The sequence below is a fragment of the Motacilla alba genome, chromosome 14 (genome assembly GCF_015832195.1).
Source record: "Motacilla alba alba isolate MOTALB_02 chromosome 14, Motacilla_alba_V1.0_pri, whole genome shotgun sequence".
Taxonomy (NCBI): Eukaryota; Metazoa; Chordata; class Aves; order Passeriformes; family Motacillidae; genus Motacilla; species Motacilla alba.
Genome location: NC_052029.1, coordinates 12311163 through 12335756, shown reverse-complemented (window position 1 = coordinate 12335756; position 24594 = coordinate 12311163). Strand labels below are relative to the sequence as shown.

At 51.4% G+C, this 24594-nt stretch overlaps 1 protein-coding gene across 1 annotated transcript; it reads right to left on the bottom strand.

Moving 5' to 3' along the window:
- Positions 1-2188: 2188 nt before the first annotated feature.
- On the bottom strand, positions 2189-18246 carry AMZ1 (archaelysin family metallopeptidase 1). Its single transcript, XM_038150995.1, has 7 exons — positions 18163-18246; positions 10261-10591; positions 9484-9651; positions 8490-8618; positions 8006-8169; positions 6363-6539; positions 2189-2883 (listed from the first exon to the last, which is right to left on the bottom strand). The coding sequence occupies exons 2-7, from the start codon at positions 10562-10564 to the stop codon at positions 2314-2316; spliced, it is 1512 nt and encodes a 503-aa protein (XP_038006923.1). The 5' UTR covers positions 10565-10591; positions 18163-18246; the 3' UTR covers positions 2189-2313.
- Positions 18247-24594: the final 6348 nt, after the last annotated feature.

The following is a 24594-nucleotide window of genomic DNA, read 5'->3' as shown; positions in this document are numbered from 1 at the left end:
CTTTGTGCTTTAGTTCTGGTTAGAATCTTCATTTTCAGTGTACCCTTGGCCAGTGTTTTTGTTCCTCTGTGACCCAGGCTGCCTCCAGGCCTTTCACTGATGTGGGCTGAGGCAAAGTGCTGCTCACAGACCCTGTGCTCAACGTGCTGCTGCAGCACGGAAACTTTTTTGCTGTGGAGAGGAGTAATGTCTTCACATGACCAAACCCTGCAGTGGAATATTGCAGGGACCCTCTCCTCCAGCTGCTGAAGAACTTCCAAATGTTTTCAGCCACTTTCTGCCTCTCACTACGAAGCTGCCTCTTGCCTGTGGGCACTGCTGAGCTGCCCAGGTGAAAGCTGAGTTGCCATCTCATTTATGTCTTAGCTGCAGCACTTGTGGACCAGACGAGCAGGTAAGTGCTGATGCTGGCAGTGATGGTGTCAGGAATACCTGTCTGCAGTCACAAGAGCTCTCGGCAGGAATTCCTGCTCTCACAGCAGCACTCACATGTGCCAGGTGTCACAAGGAGTCTCCATCTGTGACTTCTGCCAGCCCTTCTGTGCCACCCCACTGCTCTGCTGTCTCTGGAATTTTATGATGGGAAGCTGCCCCTGTTCCTGTAGGCAGGATTGTCATCCTGAGCCTCCTTCTGGAAAGTTTCTAAAGTTCAGCCTAATAACTCAGCACAGAATCAAACAAGGCTGAACAGAGAGTAATCTCTTGCTTAAAATAGTAAATGTGTTCGGGCAACAACTGAGCGAGTTCGGGGGCAGAACTGGGGTTTGTAATTCAAGCAGGGTTTGTTTGGAAAGTTTCTGCTGCTGGGAAGAATGTCTTGGATGAGAACCCTTGGATGAGAACCGTCACCTTTGAGGCTGCCAGGAGAGGGCGGCAGCAGCGGCTGTGCCGCTCCAGGCGCGCAGCCTGGAAAATGTTTCCAGGAATTGCCGTCATCAGCCCCGGAGCCAAACTCCCTTTCTGTCCCGCTATGAATCATGCGGATGTGAAACGCTTGTGTTTCCGGAATCCAGCTGAATTTACTGCAAGACCATCTTTGCTACTCACCTGCGTGTGTAAATCTCCGGCGTTTTTCCAGTGTCTTCCAGCGGTCCTCTTGCCTCCTGCTGCAGCGCTGATGGGGTGGGAGCCTCCAAGTGCCCGGGGCAAGCGCTCCGGAAAGACGAAGCTGCTGCCTCCTCGGAGGGAAACATCCTCTCCTTTCTCCCAGCTGCGCTGAATCTGATCCTGCCTGCTGGTCAGGAGAAATGTGGAGCTCAGCCACGTTGCCATGAGCTGTGGGAGCGTTATCAGTGCTCAGGGCTGAGGGAGCAGGGATGGAGAGGGGTCAGCCTTCCCCTGGCAGGAGCAAAAACCCATCGGCCTCCTGAGCTCTGGCTATAAACAGCCAGGAGGAGCAGAGAGGAGCAGCATGCCCTGGCCATGGGAAGGGAGGCTCTGCTCTCTCAGTGCCAGCACAGCACCCAGTCCTGCTCAGTGGGAACAGGGAAGGGCCAGGGTGGTAACTCCACAAGGCAGGAAGACGAGCACACGTGTGGTTCCCCCTTTTACATTAATAATCAATGAGTCTGTGAATGTTTGTAAAGGTTTCCTCTCCTATGCCAATCTACAGAGGATGTGGGGAGATCCAGCTCACGCTCCAAGCCTGGCTTTGTTTGAACTGAGGCATCTCAGGAGATCATCTGAGAGTCTGCCAAGAGACAACAGTCAGGCTAATGCTGGTCTTTGGGGCAGAGCTGCCAGGGATTGTTCTGCTTTACTCTGTGCCCATCTCCTCCATCTCCCCCAGCTCACAATGAGAGTCCATCAGCCTGGATTGTGCTCCTGTGCTCAGCACAACCTCCAGCTGTTGGGACAGCAAGCAGAGCACTCTGAGCGTTTGTGAGGGGGAGAGGAGAGGGGGAAATCTCATCTGTGCCTGGGACTGACGTGCTAAGCAGAGAAGAGCTCTGTGTGGGGGAGCTGCCCTGGTTTGATTTGCATCTGTTTGTTCAGATGGCCCAAGCTCCTGTGTGAGCATGTTCAGTCTTTAGTGGGGACCTGGCTGACCTCTTCCTGGCCAACTTCAGACCAAGAAAATAAAAGCACCTACATGGGACTTGAAGTGGGTGTGGACTGGTGGTGTCATTTAGACCAACGCAGGAAAAACCCTTAGAGAAGAACCAATCACATCAAAACTGTGTTAGCAATCTCAGAAAACAAAACACCTTTTATTCCCGGGGGAAGTTGCTGTTTCTCTGAGACAGCAACAGCTTGGGGTGAGGAAGGCTGGAACCAGTGACGTGAGCAAAGCTGGCCCGAGGCAGCCCCAGCCTAATTGTCCTCCCACCGCCAGCGATGAGGGGATGATTCCCCTTTGGACAGTTTTCTGGAGCTCAGCTTCCTCCGCAAGGAGGAAAATTTGTCTCCAAGAACTTTGCGTAGCCCAGTGCTGTCCCTAGCAAAGGGCAGGTCCTTCCTCATAGCAGGCAGCTGGCCTGTAAACATTTCCCACTTAGCCAGGGCGTCCACGGTCTTGTCCACTTGAGCCAGTTCCTCCTCAGAGACGTTCCTCTCCAGGGCAGCAATGCACATCTCCAGCCACAGCTCGTAATCCTTGATGGTGTCCGTGGCCTTGGTGTGCCCAGGGGGCCGGGGCTGGGCCTGCCCCTCCTGCAGGGAGCTGGGCTGCTCGTCCTGCTCCAGCTCCAGCCCCAGGGACAGGCCCTGGCTGCAGGTGTCGGGGCTCAGCGGCTCGGACAAGGAGGTCACGGCCTCGGAGTCGTTCTCGCAGCACATCCCAGAGTCAGAGCTGAATGGGAGGATGTCCTCTGAGGCAGACAGCTCTGCTGACTCCTGCCTTGGCCACGTGGACAGCACGGTCTGTGTCCAAGCATAGAGCCTCTGTGGTGAGAGAAGAAAGGTTTCGTTGTGGAGGATGAGAGACGCCCATTACACCTTCCCCCGTGTTTGCCAGGTAAACCTATTTATCTTGGGTGGCTCAGCTGCAGCTGGCCACAGTCCTCTCTGCCAGACAGTGGGTTCAGACAGCTCCTGGCGACCCTGCAAAGCAGGAGCTTTCTCTTGTCCCATCTTCTTGGACTGTGGCAGAGCTGCCTCCAGTCAGATGTGAACTTTATCTGCCCTGTTATTGAAGGTGGTAGGAGAAAACTGCACCAGATCATTCCCTGCTGTGTGAATGTGATCTCCAGGAGAGGCAAACCAACGCCTCTCCAGAGGAAACTGTGTCATTATAGAAACTCCTCAGATAGTGGTGAAGAATTGTGTTTCATCATGTTGTTAATGCCTGTGGTAAAGTGTGTTTTATTCCCAAGAATAGCTCTTCTCCTCCCCAGCTGAAATGAACAAGTGGGAAGGCTGGCTCTAGGAAAGAATTAATGAAAGGAAAATGTCTGAGACTATTTCCTTTTTAAATATTAAATGCCACAATGAGGCATATAACAGGTTGCTCCTGGCACATTTGCTCCTTATGCTTTAGGGAATGAACCACAGTACTCCAGTCATCCCTGGGTAGAAGGTGATCTCGTCTGCCCTGCTCCCAGTGTTGAGGGGTTTTCGTGTGTGTTTTTCAGTTTTTCACACTCCTGTGGCCTATTTCTTCTCCTTTACTTTCTGTAGCTCCCAGTGATCCATCTGCAAAGCCCCCAGTTGCTCAGCAGTGACAGGATTAGCCTGGGCTGTCCCCAAGTGTGCCAGGCACGGAGCTGGATCTGTCCCTGCTCAGCTCAGGGAGAGCTGCAGTGTTTGAGGAGCAGGCAGGAGATTCCCAGCCCTGTGGAGCTCCCTTCTCTCACAGCCCCCCATTCTCCCTCCTCTTTTCCTCCTCTATTGCTCTCTCTTCAGGCAAGTGACAGAAAGGATAAAGAGCTCAAATTGAGTGGGTGGGAGAAATCAGCCTTGCTTCTCATTTCAGTCTGAGCATGGAGCCTCAGGGAAGAATTTCCTACAGGAATAAAATGGACTCTTTCAGCTTAGCTAATCCACCCTGCCCCCTCCCTCTGGGGCAAGAAAAATTGCAAAGGGACAACTTTTCTCCTGCCTGGTCCCACCTCCAGTGGCCCTTCCCTCCCTCTGGGTTTATCCAACAAAGGCAGTGCCAGAAGCTGCAGTGGGAGCTGGGCTAGTGAAGGGGACAGCCAAGCTCCTGGAAAGCTGCAAGCAGCCCATGGTTTTGTAATGGCTCTAAATTCCCAAGAATAGTGAATCTAGGAAGGAATCCCAATTGCTGCTTAGCCCAATTCCCAGGAATAAAAAAAGCTGTGATGTGGATTTTCCAACAGTATATTTGGGCTGTTCAAGACAAAAAAAAAGGGGGATAATCAACTCAGGATCACTGCCTGCATTCCCAGAGTCTTTTCAATCTCTCATCCTTTGGATGGCTTTTTTGTTTGAACTTTGGGTGGGTTCAAAGGGCTGCAGCCTCTCATGTTCTCCTGTTTGGCCAGGAAGGGATGAGCTCTGTGTGGGTTTTGTTTACCTGCAGGCAAGAGCAGCTGAAGTGGATGTCCACCCCGAGGATGTCACTAAGACCTGCTGTCTGTGTGTGTGTGGCCACTGCAAACTCATCCAGCCACCGTGTGTGAGGACAGCCTGGGATGCTGCACAAGCAGCAGGTGGAAATGTGGAAATGTTGATTATGGTGGGGAAACACCAGGACAATTAACTTGCTTTCAGTTTTCAAGATGACTCATGCTGGAATAAAAAATGGAGTGTAGTTCTGAGTACAACTCAGATAAATAAGTTGAGGAGCTCTTTCTGCTGCGTAAGGACTGGTTTCCTGCCTCGTGTGCTCCTCTGCCCCAAACCATGTCTCAGTTGCAGATCTGAGCAGTGTTACCTGTTGCTGCTGAGGCACAGCTTGGTTCTGGCATTTCCTGTGGTTATTAGGAGTGTCTGAAGCTGTTTTGTGGCAGGTGGGGATCTGTGATTGTTTCCAAGAGGAAATGTGACTTCAGACTTAACAATTAACATGCTTGACAAGTTAACTTTGCTCTCTCTTACCGTCTCAAAATGCTTTCTGCCCTCTTCTGTCCTGTTCCTTAACTATTTAATTCATCTCTGGCATTTATGTCTCCTCTCAACACTATGGTAAAGCCTCTTACAGAGATTATCACAGCTCTTTTACACCAGCTTATACTGTATTTAGTTGAGCTTTGCCTTCTCAAGAAAGCAGATGTGACATTTGGCAAGTGCATCATCCCTTAAGGTTTGTGTTCCTGTCACCAGAGGATGCTGAGCCAATTACAGTATTTGCTGCAGGTGTAAAGGCAAAAATACTTCTAGAAAAGATTAATGCAGGTGGCCATTCTCTTCAAGAAAGCACTGGCTGGATGCTGACAGGCTGGTGTTTAAATAAAGCAGAATTTATCTGCTTTATTTGAGCAGAATCTTCTGGTGGTCTGGGCAATTTAGACACTTCTCAGACAGGAATAGGGACCAAACAGCCACAGAGTCAGAGAAGGGTCTGGCAGCAGCACAGACAAGTAGGAAAACCACAAAAAAAGTGTGTGTTTCCCCACAGTCTTTGCATGCTTCTGTGTATCTGATTCCATGCTGAATGAAACCAGAGGCATCTCCTTTCTCATTCTGCTCGTATCTTGTTACAAATACAACCCACAGACTTTAAAATAGGCAGCCATGGAAAATCCTGCCTCTGAACATGATGTGTGTCAGACAGGAATCACAGCCAGGGAGAAGATGGGTGTTGAGTGAGAATGGGGACATTATTTCTATTCCACCAACCATTTGGCTACTGAATCCTGCTTTTTAAACAGCAGAGGTAGAAAACCCTTTCAAGAGCTAAGGGTGTGTTAGCATTGTTCCTGATCTGTCTAAATGTGGTGTTAGCAGTGATATGGGTGAGAGAGAAGAGACAAAAGATGAGTCTGGGACCCTCCATGTATTTGGGATCCTTTCTCATAAATTTAAACAGAGGAATTGCAGCAAAGTACACACATCATGTTTCCTCCCTGTTTCCAGCAGCCCCAGAGAGGTAAAAATCCAGGGTGGCACAGGAAAGGGCGTAGCTGTGGGAATCCCTGCACTCACTGCTGCTCCTGCTTGCAATCTGCCTGCCCTTCCCACCTCTTTTTTGGGAGTAGGAAAGTGTGGTTGGACTGTGGCAGTGTCCCTTGGGAAGAGCCAAAAGCCCTGGAACTGTGCGAAATGCTTTGTTGGTCAGAGCCTTTGTAGAATAACCCCATGTTCAGGTGTGAGCTGCTGCCTCAGCACCTCACCCTGGGAGCTCCTGAGATCTCCTGCCTTCACCACGCTGCTGCAGCACCTTCAGTGCTGGGCTTTGGGCTGAGCCAGCCTGTCCCTGCCCTGTCCCTGCTCCAGGAGGCTCTGGGGTCGGGGCTCACCCTGTAGCGCTCGATGAGTTTGAAGCCCACGACGTGCTGCAGCTTGCGCAGGCAGATGGGGCACGGCTCCAGGGGCCGCAGCAGCGCCTCGTCCAGGCTCAGGGCGCCCTGCATGATGCACTGCAGCCAGCGGCACGTCCCCAGCCCCATCAGGTGGCAGATCTCGTGGCAGGTCACCTTTCAGGGAAGCAAAGATCACAGCAGTGCATGGTCATTCCTCTTTCTACTGCCTGCCCCCTCCTGTTCCTCCTCTGCTCTTCCACCCTCCCTGCTCCCTGGCAGGCTGACCAGCCTCTCGCTCAGCGATGGCACTCCTCCAGCCTGGCTTGTCCAAGGTGATAGGAGAACCTGGCTGCCTCTTCCCAGCTCCATGTTTGTGTTGTGGAGAAGGAAGGATGGGTGTGGGTGAGGCAGAAGTGGGGAGCCCTGTAGGCAGAGTGTTTGGAGCTGTGGGGCAGTGCTGCTGCTGCTCTTCCCCAAGGACAATGTGGTGGTTTTTGTTGTTTTAGGGGGTTTTTTAAAGAGGAAAACCAGTCCCACTGGGGCCTGAAAAGAGCAACACAGCCTGTGTGAGAAATGTGCAAGAAGCTGTTGGCAATAACAGATCTGAGTCCTTCCAGAACAGACTCCATTAACATTTGTGCCAAAGCAGAAAACTGAGCTGGAGTCAGCTGGCCAAGCATGACTGCCTTGGGAATTGGCAACTGTGGAAAGGCTGAGGATGGAGGATTCCTCTCCTCCTCTCATTGCCACTTAATATCACTTGAAATTATTACAGGAAGAGGCCTCAAACTAGAAAATCCTGAGCAAATACCAGGGGAGCAAAGGAAAGTGGCTTCAAAGGTGCTGGTATGACTGCTCTGTGTGAGCCAGCTTTGGGAGGAACACTGGAAACAGCTGGAATATGGCAGATGTTGGATGAGGGAGGACAGCATTCATGGAGAGGAAGTGTTGGAGGTGAGGGGGGTTTAAGGGCTCTGTATTTATATAGATGACTTGGCTGAGGTATTATACCTCAGATAAACTTGGATGAGGTATTATTCTCTATTATTCTCCTCCATCCATGTAACAGGGATTGCACAGGGACCCCTCCCCTCACAGATGCCAGTGTCTGAGGAGGACAGTCACCCTTTGCAGCCATCCATTAGTTACACACAGCTCCACCAGATATTCTGATTATCCTCCAAATACTGTATCAGCCCTGCTGTGCCTGACAAGAAAAATACTCAGGATTACCCAAGCACAAGCCTGGGAGCTGGGCAGGGCTCTTTCAGTCCTGCTCCATGACACAGCCTGGTTTACTGGAAGGTGTCCCTGCCCGTGGTACGGGTTTGGGACAAGATGGTCTTTAAGGTCCTTTCCAACCCAAACCATTCTGTGATTCTGAGGCAAGTCCTGTAGCCTCCCCATAACTGATGTTGTCACTTGCCCCAGTGGTGAGGGCAGTAGGAGTTGTCCATGCAGTGCACTAAAATGCAAGCTCTTTGTGTCTGAACTCAGTGTGGGCTTAGCTGGGACTGCCTGTGCTTCTGGGAGCAGTCTCATGGCTGCTTCACTGGGCTGAGGCATATTTTATGCCCTGGTCTGAAATATTTAACCCTACTCAGGAAGAAACACGGGGTGCAGGAGGTTGCTGGTCCTACCTTACAGCACTGGACCATCTCCTGAGCACTGAACTGCAAGGTTCGCTCTCTGCCCTCCTTGCTGACTTCACAGAGCTCTTCCTTCTGCGTGGGTGGGTTCAAGCTGCTACAACCAGCCTGGGGAAAATCCCCAGAAAACCTGGCAAAGCTGCAGACTCCCACTTCTGTGAAGAGAGGGGAGTAAAGTCAGGCATGTGCTCTTTTACAACTGTCTCTCACCTTAGGCAGCATGAAAATACAGCTGTGGGAGCACAGTCCAGCTGGGCACACAGGGTGTGATGAGACCCACTCCCCAAAAGGTTGGTATCACCTCAGTTACCTCTGCCTGGATCAGGAGCCCTGATCCCCCTAATTTCACACTAGGGGAAAGTTCCTCTTACCAGGGAACTGCAAGTTTAGGGTAAGATTTGGCTGTTCCAGTCTCACAGGGAAGGTACAGTGCTGCCTTATTCTCACACTAGATCACCATGGGACACCGACCCACCTTGTCCTGGCAGGAATTTGCTGAATGTGAAGCTCCAGGTCTCACATGGGTAAAGGTCCAGCAGGGTAAGTCCAAGGACACACAGGGCATCCATGGGCTTGTTGTTCTTCAGGAAATTCAGGATCCCATCTGGACAAATACAAGAGAGATGTTCATTTAAATGAAGAATCCCTGGAAGGCACAGAGCCAGAATTTCTGCTGCTGAGGGGGAGGAGGATGTAATCCAAGCCCACAGGCAGGCAGAGCTGCTGGATTCATCATCTCAGGTGGAGAGCCATGGCTGTGTAGCCCATCTCTCAAATCAGAGAAGACTCGACTTAGGAAGTGGTGCTGGGCACAGAGTCAAAACAAAGCAGAGATGCTGATGAATTTGGTACTAACCCATGGAAATGAGCACCTGGGAGCAGAGTTTCCCTACAGGCAGTTCAGGACTGAGCTGAAACAGCCCCAGGGCTGCAGTGCTGGGTCTGTGCTGAGCATGTGCTGCCCATGGTACCTGCAAACATCTCATTCCAGATGGATGTTTGTGCAGTGCAAGTTTGGCAGCTGGCAAACCCAGTCCCCTGGGGAACAGTGTGACACTTGAACCCAAATTTCCTATCATGAAAGGCCCGTGAGTTCTCCCCCTGCACCACCCAGGCCAATAATTTACTTTGGCTCTGGGCAGGGGATGGGAGAACTCAGAGTGCACCAAATCAACAGAGCCTTCCCGCAGAGCTGCTCCGATCCAGAGCTGGACCTAAACATAATAGCACTGAAAAATACAAACAGCAGAGGAAAAAATGATGAAAGTCACTTTGTTTTTTATTCCTGTTTCCAGCCTCAAAGCTCTGGGCTTTCCATGGGAACAGGATTTCTGCCTTTTCACTCCCTTCCTCATCCCCTCCCAGCTCAGGCAATGAAGGGCTGTGTCAGGCATTTCCTAAGGGAGAACTCGTGCCCATGTGCCAGGCTGGTGTCTTGGTGGGCTCCCTGCTGCCAGCTCCTTCCTCACCTGCGTGGAGCTGCACCCTGTCCGAGTCCCGGCTGTGGCGGAAGCAGCAGTGGATGGAAGAGACTGGGATGGAGGGAAGGCACTTCACACGCAGGCCCAGGAAGAAAGACTCCACACAGCTCTGGAGGGAATCCAGCAGCGAGAGCCCAGCGGGGCCTTCGATTAAATCTGAGGAGAGAAGCTCTCTGTCAGTGCCTTACAGCCAGGGTGAACGTTAGGATCTGACGGGGTTTTGTGGCACTGGCCACAGCAACCGGGCAGGCTGGTTCATTCTGGAGTTCATTGCTTACTCTGGGATGTGGTGAACACTTCTGGGTGGTTATGGATCCAGAGGAGAAGAGGGAGCTCTTTCTGAGAGGTTGCTCAAGGCGTTAGTACGCTCTCATTAGCAGAGCAGATGTGCTGGAAGGCTGTCTCCTGTTTGAGTTGTGCAGAATGATTAACGTGGGAACGGGTGGCTGTGTTTAATGAACCATCACAGACAGACCTCCAGAAATGCTGGTTTTTCCAGCATTGTTTCATACTTTGATATACATATATGCATAAATTCATAGCGAGCCTCACCCAGGGGCACACATACCATTTATATGGCAGGTCTACCACCACGGCTTGTGACCCTGGACTGGGGGCATGTCAGAGCCTTGCCTGTTACTCTTGTCTTTGCTATGGCCAATGCATTTGCAGGTGAGTGCTTAGAGGAGGGTGTTAGCAGCACTCAACACCACCCGCCCCCCTCCTGTGTCTCTCCAGACAGCCCAGTGAAGATCCCCCCACTACCTATAGGCTGCAGGTAAATGTGCTTTCGACAGAAGTTCTGCTTCCTCCTCAGCATGGCGTGGTAGAAGGTCTCGAAGTCCTCGGGGGCATCGGGGTGGCTGAGCAGCCAGTCGAAGGCCGTGCGGATGAGCAGCGTGCAGAACAGCGTGCGCTGGGGGTTGTAGGCCTCGGACAGGAACAGCTTCTCCGCCCTGGAGAAGGCCTTGGCGTAGAGCTCCTGCAGCGCGGGGTCGGTGGAGATGAGCGCGTCCTTCAGAGCGCGGGGCCCGAAGCTGAACTCCTGCGGGTGTTTGCACTGCAGCATCGCGGGGCACGGCGGCGGCGGCACGGCCTGCGGGAGGAGACACGGCCACCAGTGTCAGGCCTTCCCAGGGATAGGAAACCTCCTCATGCTCAGGGGACACGGCCAACAGCGCCCAGCATCGCCAGGGACGGGACACCTCCTCATGCTTGGGGGACGTGGCCATCAGTGTGCGGCCTCACCAGGGACAGGAAACCTCCTCACACTTGGGGGACACAGCCATCAGCACCCGGCATCTGCAGGGACAGGACACCTCCTCACACTTGGGGACACAGCCATCAGCACCCAGCCTCACCAGGGACAAGAAACCTCCTCATCCTTGGGGTGCATGGCCATCAGTGCCCAGCCTCGCCAGGGACAGGAAAGCTCCTCACCCTTGGGGTGCATGGCCATCAGTGCCCAGCCTCGCCAGGGACAGGAAAGCTCCTCACACTTGGCCCTTGCAGCAGTGAGCGCCAATATCCTGGCTGCAGGGTATGGTGGGATTCTGTCAACACTGCACGCTGCGCTCCAGGCCCTGTGCTTCGTGTGGTAGTGGCTGTTATGGGGTTCTTCATGTCCCCGTGGGTGTCACTGGCTCAGGGACCCTGCGCCAGGAGATGGTGCTCAGGAATGCACAGCCCCAAAATGGTGCTGGGTGTCCGGAGTATACCAGATGGCTTGACTGGTTTGGGGGTTTTTGGTGCTCTATCCTGAAGCCCCACTAAGATGTGAAATAACTCTGAGTGTTGTGCAACTGGTTGCACTGGACCTTGTAGGCTGTGGAAAGGTGGTGCTCCTATTTGTTTGGGATAAACCACACTCCTTGGAACAGGTCCATGTCAGGAACAAAGAGGTTGATGTTGGTCTTTATCTGTCGGTCACAAGCCTAAACTTCTGCCTTATCTGACACCAGTGAAACCAGCTGCTCTCTGGTGACAATTTCCTCTAACACCTTTTAATCCTAGCTATTATCCAGGGCGTCTGCTGGCTCCCAGTGCTGTTGTCAGGCTGCAGGCTTTGGGGACATTTGCCCAGCCAAGGTGGGACTTGCTGTGTGAGGCTGGTGGTGCCTCTCTAGCAGGACATGCTCGGGCCCATTGCCATCATGTTCCCTCATGAACAGCTTCATGTCACACTGTGTTAGCATCAGCAGCGCTGGGGATGATGTCAAGTGGTAAATAAAGAGCAAATGAAAGCCTGCGGCACAAAGAAACTAATTTGGAGCTTCCTGGAAATATCCTCTCCAGGGTCCTGTCTAAGGCCAACATTCCCCAAAGCTGCAGAATTCCTGTTCCTACTCCTATTCCTATTCCTAGCATTTATTTCCCACTGCAGTTTATGCACTTGGGGAGGTGCCAGTGACCACCTTGGGGAGAGGGAATCAGAAGAGGAAACAAAGCACAGCCCCCGTGACTAACCCATGTCTGGATTTTTCCTTTCTGTAAGGACACCATGCCAAGCAGAACTGGAGCATTTTGGAGCAGTGCTTTGGGCTTTTTGCCTACCACAGGTAAGTGCTCCACCTGTTCAGCAGAATGAGAAATTTGGGGGATATATGCACAAAAGCCCAGGGTTTCTAGGAATAAGTGTTACCTTCTTCTAGGCAAGTTCATAGTAACTCAAAAGGAGCCAGAAAATCTTTCTGGGTGGACATCAAATGCATCAGCTGCTGACCATCACTGCTCTAGCAGCAGCATTCAATCACAGAAAAAAAAAATTAAATATTTTAAGGAGGAACTGGTTAAGTCTATAATTTAAGTAGGTCTGCAGCCTAGTTCTGCCAGGTAAGTGCCATTCAGTGGCCCCTGAGGACAACAATATGATTAAGAAAATTCAATATTTTAAAAAAGTAGTACCAAAATGAGCCCAAGCCTCTCCTCAGTTATGCAGAGGCGGTTAGCACTGTAAGAGGAAAGTGGCAGCCCATTAAAATTAACACTGCATTCCTTCTCATCTAACCATTGGGAAGAGCTGTGTATGTATTGGTAGTCCTTAAAAGGCCTCATTTAGTGTGATCTTTCTTGTCTCTAAGGGTGTGTAGCTTGGAGAGAGAGTGGATAAGCAGTTTTCTTTCATTTTTGCAAGCTTTGTATTTCACTGGCATTAAAGGCTGACAGCAGGTGGCATGGGGGGATCTGAAGTGGCACAAGGGCTCTAATCCAGTGAAAGTTTAGAAAAAAATCTGTGATACTTTCTCAGCTCTTCTTACTGTCCAAAATTGTCCAAATTGCTCCAGCAGGTTTTTACAGGGAACAGCAAGAGTTTGTGTGAGGTTTCCCTGTGCTTGGTGACCCAAATCTCTACACTTCTGTCTTGCTTCCAGATTTGGGAGCACAAAGTGAGAGTCTGACCCCAGCAGGTCATCAGGAGTTTTGCCTTGGAGTAGGGTGAGGACTGGCATTTTCCTAATGGACAAGATTTCACTTGTTCTGCACAACCTTTAAATACAAGCAGCCTTTTCCTGGTGATTGCAGAACTTTCACTGGGGAGCTCTCAGCAATATTCAGCTCCCTGAGGATGTGATGCTGCTGCCTGCCTGGTGCAAGTCAAGAAAGAGACTTTGCACTCGGTCCAGGTTGAGACTGATCGTGTTAAAGGATTTAAATTTCAAAGTTTCTGGAAGCGTGAAGCTGCTTTCATTAATGTTTTGGGCAACAACTGGAGTGTTGGTCTGGGGAGGAGGAGCTGGTTAGAAAATGAATGGATTTTTCTCAGCTAAATGGGAAGCAGCAAAGAGTGGATGTATGTGACAGCAAATACAATGAGTGCACAGTCTTGTAGTAAGTGTTCCCCCCAGGGTCCCTCGTGGAGCATAGAGTGAGCCCAAAGCTATGGGATATACATTGTTTCCCTGGACTTCCTAAAAGGGGACATTCACCCAGCTCCAGACATTCCCAGCTGTGTCCATGGGTGTTTTGTGATGTTCCTCATGCCCAAGGGTGCCCATGACGACGCTTTAGTGGTTCAAAAGCTCAGGCACAGGAATGCATTTGCAGGAATTCAGTCTGGAATGACATGTGCCTCCTTCTCCTGGAGAGTCTGGCTTTGCTTCCAACAGAACAGCAGCAACCCATTACACTCTCCAAATCCAAGACAATTACTTCTCTTTAGTAAGATTTTCTAAAATACTTCATTGGAGAAAATTAATGCTTCAGAAAAATTTTATGGACCAACTTTAGTGGTTGAAAAGAGAAGCTCTTTTGCCATATTAGCCATAGCAGATGTTGTTTGTCTTGGTCTGATATATGGAGATGGTGTTTCATTAAATGGAGCAGAGCAACAGAGCTTTATAATTTTTAGCTCTTGTGCTGAGGGTGCCTGGTGTAACTCCCTGAGGCAGTCCCTCAGGAGGGAATGGCACTTTGGCATGGAGAGTTTCTTTCCCAACTCAGTTTTTAAGATGACAAGGTGGGGATGAAGAAGTGGAAGCTCCAAGGCATCCTTCTGCCCTTCAGGTATTTCAGAAGATGTTCTGCCTTTAAAGAAGCTGATTTGGCCCCTTGTTAAATGACAAGCTGTGGGACCAGACCAGCAAGTCCTGGGGAGGAAAAAGTAACTCCTTTTTTTTTTAAAAGGCCAGTAATTTGTAGTTGCACTTCAGAAAATGCTTTAAGCAAAATAATAATCTAGAGATCTGCTGCAAGTGGAAACACTCCCCACATCCACTCCTGTGCTGTTTTTTACTTTACTATTAGGAAAACATCCTGTTCCCAATATGCATTTTCCATCTTACAGCCATTTGCTAAGGTTGTAATTTTTCCTAAACCAGGAGCAACTGTGTTGGACGACACGAGATCCGTGAAGGTTGGACCTGATGATCTTGGAGGTCTCTCCCAACCTCAGTGATTCTGTGAAGGAGCAATCAATGTCCCTGTGTGCAGCATGGAACACATGCAGGATCCAGGAGCAGGGAAGGAGCCTGTGCTGGGAATCTCATCCAGTCCCTGGAAATCCTTCTTTTTTTTCCCTGTTACTTGTATATTTCATATCATCCATCATCACCTCCACACAGTGCAGAGGAGACACAAAGAGCCCAAAGGTTTTGGCACTTGGCTCCTTGCCTGCTCCTGGCAGCAGCCTTTCCCAAGGATTATGATGTAGGACCCCGGTTGTGGCCTTTCTGCTCGTGGTGCTCCACAAGGCAGGAGCTCCAACACACTCCCTGAGGCTTTCAGCACCACTCCGAGGTTTCAGACCAGATTGGGCACATTACACAAATCTGTTTACTATGAAATCTGACAGATTTTATTGCCATGGCGAGTGTTTTCACAAAAACACCCCAAAATCCAGGCTCAGCACGTGACACCTGAGCAGTCTGTACACTCCCTTTCCCACAGTAACCTGTTAATGTGCTTCATGTGCAATTCAGGTTACTCATAAATAATTCTCTTTGCAAATCAGGCACATATAAATTATTCCCTGTAATTGAAAATTACCTATGAATTATTCTGTTTGTAATTCATAGATATGTCATTTAGTCTGTAATATATTGACATTGCTTTCTTGGATAGATATGCCTGGGGCTGACAGTAACAGGGTGATTCTCAAAGGCCAAGGCAATATCATACAGGGTGAGTTCATTTGGGATATTCTGACAAGACAGGGATGGTCTTGTGTGAAGAAATTGCATGTACAGATCCAGAAAGGGCACTCAATGCATTATGGAGTTATTTGGTATTGTACAGAATTTGACCCTAACATTGCAGAGATTGTATTTTTTTTAAGCTGGTAATTCTAAAGTTATTTATTTTACAAGCCAACTTGTAAGTAATTTCTAGTTCTCTCTAGTTCTCTCGACTCTCCCATAAGCACTGCAGATGCACAGAAGGAGATTCACTCTGTTCCTCTCCCCTCAGCTCTTGTGAAGTATTTGAAGGCAAACGGACTTAACCTGGCTCTTTTTATGTCAGAGGGACATTAGCAGGGTCTCTTAACACTGATTAATTACCTTTGTTAGGTGCTGTACTGTAAACAAGCAGTGATAGTGCAGAAAATTCATTGCCAGTCAACAGAAATGAAAAGCCCAGAGCAAACATAACAAGCGATAACTAATTATCAACACATGCTCCAGTTACTTAATAGCTCTTTCCCTGAGATTTGCGCTTGGTGTCTGCTACTGCCGCTCCAGGATCAGCCTCTCCTTTTCAGTGCTTCCCAGTAATGCAGTGATGACAGCCTGAAAGCAATTTTCTCAATTTATTTGTTTACATGTATAGAAATAGATTTTTCCTGACTGAGAAGCTCTGCTGCAAATAAAATTCTCATTTGTCCAGCTACTTCCTCAAGGAGCTCAACACAGCCCCTCACACGGACCCAGGCTTTGCCTGCTGAGTAGGTTCAGCTCCTGGGGTCACACCGAATCTCTTTGGCCAGGCTCAGACCTGGTTTTGAGACACTCAGCAGTTTTCAGAATCAATCCCCTCTGCTCACAGAGAAAATCCACTCTGAACCTGCTCAGCCCTCTACTTGCACCCCCATGGAGCTCTGGCATCCTCTGTCCAGTTGGCATCAAGTGGCCACAGAGCACTGAGTCAGATCTGTGTGTGTTCCAGCCCAGAAAGTCAGATAAAGCCTTCTGGCCTCACGTAGTGCCAGATCCCAATAATATTTGCGTGTAATGTCTCTAGAATATGTCTGTGGCTCAGAAACAGATGGTCTCGGGAAGAGTCATTCCTGGTGCTGTGGAAACCTTCAGGGATTCACACGTGCATTCACCAGGAGGAGAATCTGCCTGTCCTATTGGAGCTGTGATTGATGTGTTACTGCTGCAAGACTCAGTCCTGGAAGTTTGTCCTCCCAGGAATCTGCCTCATTAATTAACTTGGACTGCTGGACAAGTCAGATGGACAACTCAACAATATGCAAAAAAGGTTTGCAAGGTGAAAGACAAGACTCGAAAAGGTCATGAAATACCTAAGATGGAGGCAGATGCTTCCTTTTGTCCTTATTTAAGTATTCTTATTTAAGTGTTCTTAAGTATTTAAGAACACATACACGTCCACTTTGCCTTTGATTTTGTTTTATGTAAAGCCTGCTCTCTCAATGTGCTGTGCCTCATTTTAATACATCCCGAGGACATACATTACCCCTTGTTCCAGCCTTCTCTTCTACAGATTTTATTTATTCTATGCTCGTACAAAGCACTACCCTATTTTTCAGTGCCTGCCATTTGAGGCTTTCTAAGTGTCACACAAACATTCATGAACTTCTCTGTGCTAGCCTCCAGAAAGTAAGCTGGCAGTATGTGCCTTTCCCCCTCCTCCCCCTCATCACCCATTTGTTCACCATTTTCAGAGTTTTCTCTGTTCATTTTCGTCTGGTTCAAGTGCTTGTGTTGCTTCTCCTAAGCACACGTGTGATGAAGGGCTGGCTGTGTTCTCCTTCCCTGGCTCTGACATGAAAGAATCCTACCCAATCCATGTCTGCATGCTGTGCACTTGCTAACCAGAGCTCCAAAAGCACGGAGCAGCATCTATCAGAGCTGTACAACAAACGTAGCACTGCAGAGATAGCCGAGCTCTAATCACTCAGCTCCAGGCACTTTGCTCTTCATCATACTTGTCTAGACAGACTAAATGGTCTCTGCGAGACAACCCCGGTGTTAGCCAGGAAAGCGGCTGCGTTTTCCATACGGATGAACTCCCAGACAGGTATGGCTAAGGGCGGGTATTCCCTGGAGCACGGGCGGTGTGAAAGTGCCTCATCCCGCGGTGGACGGGTAAAAAGGCACGGGGATGCGGTGCCTCCTCCTCCCAACACATCCAGTGCTTTTTAAGCGGTGCCGCCAGCTCGGGGATGTTTGTGGGCATTTCACAGCCCAGGGGAAGGAAGGGGCTCCGAGGTGTTACTACAGCCAGCAGGGCTGGGGAGGGGGACACGGCGACAGAGCCCAAAGCCACGGTTCCGTAGGGGCCGGCTGTACCCGATCAGCAGCCAGCGCTGCCAGCCGGAGCTTGCTGCGTGCGAGGCATGTTCTGGAAGGGCGGCAGAAGCAGGTGCTGCTCCTGGGACACCTGAACACCCCCGGGCCCCGCTGATGTGGAAAAGGGGCTGTTGATGCTGGTCCCCGGTGCGGGGATCACACGGATGGGTGTGCAGGGGGGGAACAAGTCCCCCAGCGCTCTGGGACGATGCACCAAGCACGAACACCGAGCTCACCCCCGGCACCGCAGACCCCCGGAGGGTGCACCGAGAGTGCCGGGGCAGGACCCCTGGAGCCCGCGGGGATGACGCCCGGAGGGCAGTCCCTAATCCCCGGCTGGAGATGCCCCTAGCGCGGTCACCAGCCCCCGGAGGGAGATGCCCCAAAGCGTGACCCGCCGCCACCGGGAGAGGATGCCCCGAGCACGGCCACCATCGCCCGCGGAGCGATGCCGTCGCCGGGAAGCGCTGCCCGTCACCCCAGGAGATGCCCCGAGCGTGGCCACCCTCACCCGCGGAGCGGTGCCCGTCACCCCGGGGGCGATGCCCATCACCCCGGGAATTGCCCCAGCCCGCCTGGGGGGTCCCGCCGCACGCCGGGGCCGCCCGGACCCCCCTTCCCGCCCGACCGTGCCCTCCCGCCATGAGGCGACCCTGCGACACCCCCGATCTGCCCGGGGGGACAGGACAGGACTCACCGCCCGCCGGGCCGGGACTGCGGAGGCCGGGAGGAGCGGCAGGGCCGGGGCACCCGGCTCGGGGCTGGCGAGGCGGAGCGGAGCCCGGCAGCGGCGGCGGCGGCAGGAGGAGCAGCAGGAGGAGGAGGAGGAGGAGGAGGAGGAGGAGGAAGAAAAGGGGGAGCAAAGGGGGGCTCGGCCCCGCCGCCGGGAGCCCGCGGGATTCGCCGAGCGGCCGCGCAGAGCCGCCTCCTGCCGCGCGCGGGGCAACCGCCGGGGGGCGCCCGCGGGGAGCGGCCGGGCCCGCGCGGGGCCAGGGGACACGGAGGGGGACACGGGGACACGGACAGGACACGGGGACACGGACAGGACACGGGGTTCAGGGGGAACACAGGAACGGGACACGGGTGTTGGAGGGGACACGGAGTGCAGGGACAGAACACGAGGTGCAGGAGGGACACGGGGTCCGGGAGGGGACACGGGTTGGAGGGACAGGACACGGGGTGCGCGGAGCAGATGGAGATTGAGAGCAGGACACAGGGTGCCGGTGGCAGACACGGGTAGCCACAAGGGACACGGGGTCCGGGAGGGGACACGGGGTGCAGGAAGGACACGGGGTGCAGGAAGGACACGGGGTCCGGGAGGGGCGGGTGGCGGCGGGTCCCGCTCGGCTGCCGGAGCCTGGGAGCGGGGCGGGAGCGCGGGCAGCCCCGTTTGGGGAAGCGCGTTCCCGAGAGAGCCGGGGCCGAGCGGTGCCGGGGGGTGGAAACCCTTTAATCTGTGCTCTGATGAGAGCTGGCCGGGCAGCGGCTGTCTGGGGACTGGTTGTGCCGGTGGCTGGTGCCATGCCCGCCCTGCCAGCCGTGTTTGCGTTCGCCTTGATGCCTCGCTCGCAGCATCGCTCCCGCATGACCCGGATGCGTTTCTGTGTCCCACGATGTCCTTTAATTCGGGGATATTATCTGTTCTTGGAATGGTTAATCACATTAAAGGAGTGGATCTCTGTTCCCATTTCTTCGTGGCTTCATTTATTCTGCCTTTCATGTTTTGATCCTCTTCAGTGCTTTGATCCCTCACTTCTGCCATCCCTGGATGGGAGGAAAAAGGCATACTCTGGCTGGGACCCAAGCGTGTCCCTAAGTGACATAAACTCAAATTAGGAAGAAAAAAATGTATTTTACATCCTCAGGGGCTGTAGCAGTGCTGGCAGCCCAAATGCCATCTGCATACCCAGCACAACCACGGGCCTTGCAAGGGCCAGCAGAATGTCCTGGGCATGTCACGGCCAGGTGACCGCAAGCCATGCTGCAGGATTAGCAAGCACCAGGATGAGACCATCCCTGCTGCAGCCTGCTTGCCTGGGACCTGCATAGCTTTGAAGGCACTGGCAGCAGCACTGGTGAAAAATTGCCCTAATTTGCTGCTCTCTTAATCAGGCCAAGGCGAAGCAGCAGCTTCTCCTGGCAGCAGACGCTGCTCGTGAATCTTCCTTGTGGGAAACCTTCCTGAGATTCAGCGTGTGGGAAGGGCAGGAGGGAATTCTGAGGCCTTGCAACAGTATCTTCTTCCACTTCAGCTGCTACCCAAAGCACAGGAGATGCCCTCAGTGCTGTTTTAATTGGTTGCTGCTTGTAATGAGACTTTATTTGTATTAATTACTTAAATTATGTATTTATGAGTTGCTCCGAGTACACCATCAACATGTTTAGAACCACAACAAGCCTCAAAGAGTCAGCTCCCACACGAGGAAGCTGTGAACTGGAAAACCAGATGCACTGATACAGTGTGCTGCCAAAATGCACCATTAGATTTTTGTTAAACCTATTGTAAACTTAAAAATTAGTAGTTGGCCTAGCTGCCAGCCCACTGACTGACCAGCATTGGTAAACAGGACTGGTGCTGTTGTTAAATGTTCTCATAATGATGCGTTTATCCTGGGCAGGCACAGGGGGAGGTGGGCAGTCCTTGCCCAGCAGAGCTGGTGGAGAGGGAGAGGGAGGCAGGGACAGAGACATTGAGGAGGAAACAGCCACACACTTACTCTCTGACTTATTAGGAGACAAGTGCTTTTATTAAGAGAGGATCAGTAGAAAAGGAAGGGAAAAGGGAGCAGCAGGTGGTCAAAACTCAGATGAGAAGACAACCAGGGGATGCAGAGAGCAGTGTGAATCAGAGGGATGGGGATCTGGGGCAGTGGAGGGAGAGGGAAGGCTCTGGGACAGCTGCACTCACTCAGCAGTCGCTCAGCTGCCACTAGAGCTGGTCACAGCAGAGACGTGGTGCTCTCCACAAGTGGCCTTTATCTGCAGTGATCAGCAGCAGTCACCATTCTGCTCTGAACTCAGCTGTTTGTGCAAAGCTGTGTTTCCTGGAGAGGCCATGATCCGCATCCTCCCCACGGGAGGATGTAAAATACAGGGGTGCATGCCTTGGGCAGGTGAGTGCAGGAAACTTCATGGGGCAGCACATCCTCAGGGAGAATCAGAATGAAAAAAATCCCGAAAGTGCTGCCTGAGACTGGAATTTAAGCAACTGTAGCTATTTAGCCAAAGAAAGTTGTATGGATACACAAATAGCTCCATGGGCAGAAAAGGCAGGTACCCACGAGCTGTGTAAGCCAAAGAGACAGCCCAAACCCACAGCTGCAGGCTGAAGGCAGACTAATTGAAATGAGAAAATAGGCATTAATTTTTTAAAGAATGAAGTTGATTAGCTGCTGGAACAAATTACTGAGGAAAGTGAAAGTCTTCCCATGCGATAGTGTTCTCTATTCCAGATAAGCTGCCTTTCCCCAAGTGGGCTTTAGCCAAGCACACGTTCCTGTGTCCAGCAGAACAAGGATGGGGTGAAATGTGGTGGTCTCTGCTCTGAGGAGGTGAAGAGGTGACTTTGTGGCCCCACCTTGATTTCAGGAAATGAAGGCTGTGCTCTTGTCATGGATTTCTAAATCCCTCCTGGAGGGTGCTCCTAATTTCAGTTTGTGCTGCTACCACAAAGCATAAATGCACACAAGCAAACTTTCTGACAGTTTGGACCTCAGCAGCAGCCAGAGAGAACAGAGTGGGTTCAGCTCGTGTTGTCTCTTTGCTGGTCAGTCACAAAACCCTGACCTACACTTGGGCAGCACAGTAGAACTACCTGCAGCTACTTTGATGTTGGTCCTAAAGCAATTGCAGCCACATCTGTCCAACCTTTGGACACAAGGAGGAGAATTAGGGAATGCTTACACAAAAAAAAAGTGAGAATCTAATCTCACATTGCTGCTTCTGTGGAAATGAGTGAAGTACAACATTTGCTAGGAGGAGCTGGCTCAAAATCAAAGGGTGAGATCTCCTACATGTTAATGGTGATGGAAAGGGGGAGAAACGGGACTGACTGGTTTGCACAGGAGATTGAGAGTTCCCATCCTGGGAGGTACTGGGAGGATGTGGCACGGACCTGTCTGGGGTCAGGTTCACTCCCTTTGCAGGTTCTGGTGGTCGAGGATCTGAGGCAGGAGATGAGGAGTTATTAAAATAGGGTTTCACCTTGAACTGGAGAGTCTGAGAGACCTCATCTGTCAGGACTACAGAAGGTTTTTGCTTCCTCACTGGATCAGTTGATTTGGCTCCCTGCCACACGTCAGAGGGTGTGGAAGGGGGATGAAGTGCTCCTTGTGTCCTCCACTGATACCATGAAAATGCAGTGCATTGTGCTGGTGCTGAGGAAAGGCCCCCCTTTGCCCAGCTGCTGCCCTGCATTGGGCAGTGCTCTGCCCTGCGACGCTGCCTCGTGCCCCATCCATCACCCTTCCCCAAAAAGCCCTACAGGCAAACCTCCTGGAGGAGTGGATGAGCAGCACTGAGGGTGGCTCTCCCAGATTTCCACGATCCCCTTGAGAACCCCGAGGGACTGGCAGCAGTGAGGGACAGCTTCTTCCCTCTGCAGGAGGTGGCAGAAGAGAAGCAGAGAGCAGCAGGCACCTTCTGGTAGGTGATGGATTCGGGGCATCAGTGTCCCTAAGGCAGAGCCACACCAGCAAAATTGTCCCTCTCTGCTGTGTCCTGGCACAGTCCAGGTTCTGTTGGCAGCTCAGGGAGGAGCTTTAATGAAAACAAATGTTTGGCTGGTGTTACTGTAGTGCCACAGACTTCAAGGAGCAAACAGAGAGAGCCCAGCCCCTCTTTGATTAGTGAGTGCAATCTGCTGCCACAGCTGATGCTGGAGGAGAAGATAAGAGAGAGAAAAAGAAAACAGCTCTGGAGTGAAGATGAAAACACTGGGCAGAAGATCTGTGGGTGGATGAAAGGGAGCCATTTATTTGCAAATAAGTTGCTAGAGCAGGCTTCATGTGCATCTGGGCAGCTTCTAATACTATGGGCTTATTCAGAGCTGAGAGTTTTGACTGGAGCTGGAGACTCTGGAGACATCAGCCCACACGTGTAGCTGGTCCAAGTCTGTCTTGTGCCAATCTGAGGGAAATTTAAGGGTCTTCTACACTTTTTACCATTGATTTTGTGTCTCTCTGCAGGAAGTCAGTGTGGCTGCTCCATGATTCATTCCCATGAGGAAGCATGATTTCAGGTTCCCAGATGGTTGCAGAGGCAGAAGAGGGGGCAGATATGTATTTTTACAGCCAGGAGAATGCAACTTCAGTGTACAAATTTGGCTTGGCTTAGAAGATCTGGGGAATATGCAGAACGATTATTTATTTATCTATTTTCATGATTGTCTTCCTCTTGGCTCCTGATTAGGCTTTAGGAGCACTGAGGAGGGAGGAGGCTGCTGCCTGAGCAATCCATCCCAGGATTTAAACTCAGCCTGGAATCTGGTCTGTGTTCTCTGGGATTCAGCAGAGTCCATTTATTGAGTCCAGCAGAAATAGCTTTTCGCTTCCTGGTTTCAGAGGAGGTGTTAAGTAGGACATAGATAAATTTGGGAATATTAGTAAGGGAGGAAGGGCAGCTATTTCTTTTGAAATAAATCTTTGATAATAGATCTTTGGGCAGACTGGGAAGATCTGCCCTTTGTAGAGAGCTAGAGGATGAGACTTTGCAGATAGGAAACTTTTTGATTCCAATTAATTATTGGGCAGAAATGGAAGTTTGGGAACATTTCAAGTTTCTCTATATGCAGCCCCTGTCTGGCACTGAGTCCTGCAGTGCTTCAGCTCAGGGAGTGTCTGGCTGATGTCAACAGTTCAGGGCTGGGTCGTGTCCTGCAGTGGCAGCTCAGTCTACAGGAATTTGGGGCCTGCTGTGTGACAGTGCAGGTGGAGAGGGTTTTGGTGGCACCCCAGCTTTAAGGTTTATCAGAGTTTTCCCTGAAATGAGAGACATCAAGTTGCACACGGTCAGCAATGTGAAACAGGCTCTCCCCACAGAAGGAGGGAGGTCTGTGCCTGAGAGGCAGAGCCCTGCAACGCTCTGTGTAATTAAAACACTGCAGTGAGATGAGACGAGATGAGATGGAGAGCAGAGATAGTTGGAGGCACTGAGAAACAGAAGCATTTTCAAGTATTTTGCTGCAGAGGTAACTGGAGAATTCTTTTTCCTTAGTGCTGTTCTGAGCCAGGTGACTCGTGCTGGGCAGACGAGGGGACACATCACTGACCCAGAAAGTGCCAGCACAGCTGTGGGCACTGAACCAGCCTCAGGCACGGGGCAGAGGGGAAGCACAGGGCTGCAGAGCCTCGAGTCACAGCTCATCCCTGTGTCTCCTTGGGCTGATGCATGGCTGTGATTTTTGGCTGGGGAACTGACCACAGCCCAGTTTGCTCTGGGCTGGGCGAGGAGCCACTTGCACCCGGTGACGCTACAAAGGCGGCTGAGGGCCAAGTGCTGTCACTGGAAACCAACAGTGAGTTAATGCACAGGGTGTGATTAACGTGCTCTTTAAATGCATTCATGTCCTGTCGCACTGGCTGCAGCTCTTGTGTCACATTTGGTGTTCTCAGAACATTTATTAGCCTTACAGATCCCTTGATTATTGCTTTCTCTTTTATAATTAAGCCATGAAACCCAGCATGGTGCAGCTTATGCAGTATTAATTCACGGCTGGCGTATTCTGCCTGTGCCCTAGGATAAGGCTAAATGCTGGCAGCTGGATTGCTCTCTGCACAGTCACTATTCTGAAATTTTTTTTAATATGATTATAAAAATCACATTCTGCTTGCATATGTGCAGCTTGGGGCTGTGCACTGCTGCAAGCAGCGAGGTGTGGTCTGACCTCCTCAAGGGCAGAGTCTGTGCCCCCGGCAGAGCTGGGAGAAGGGGCTTCCCCCTGCCCCAGGTGCTGGCTGATGCTCTCCAGGCGGGTGCTATTAGCTCTGCTCCGGTGCAAATGCAGCCCCACGTGCCCACCACTCCCTGCCCACCCTTTCTAGGACATGCCTGTGAGAATGGGAGTCTTGTAAATGAGTTCTGTTTCGCTCATTTTTGTCCTCCTTTTCTTCATGTGAGAGTTAAGCAGAAT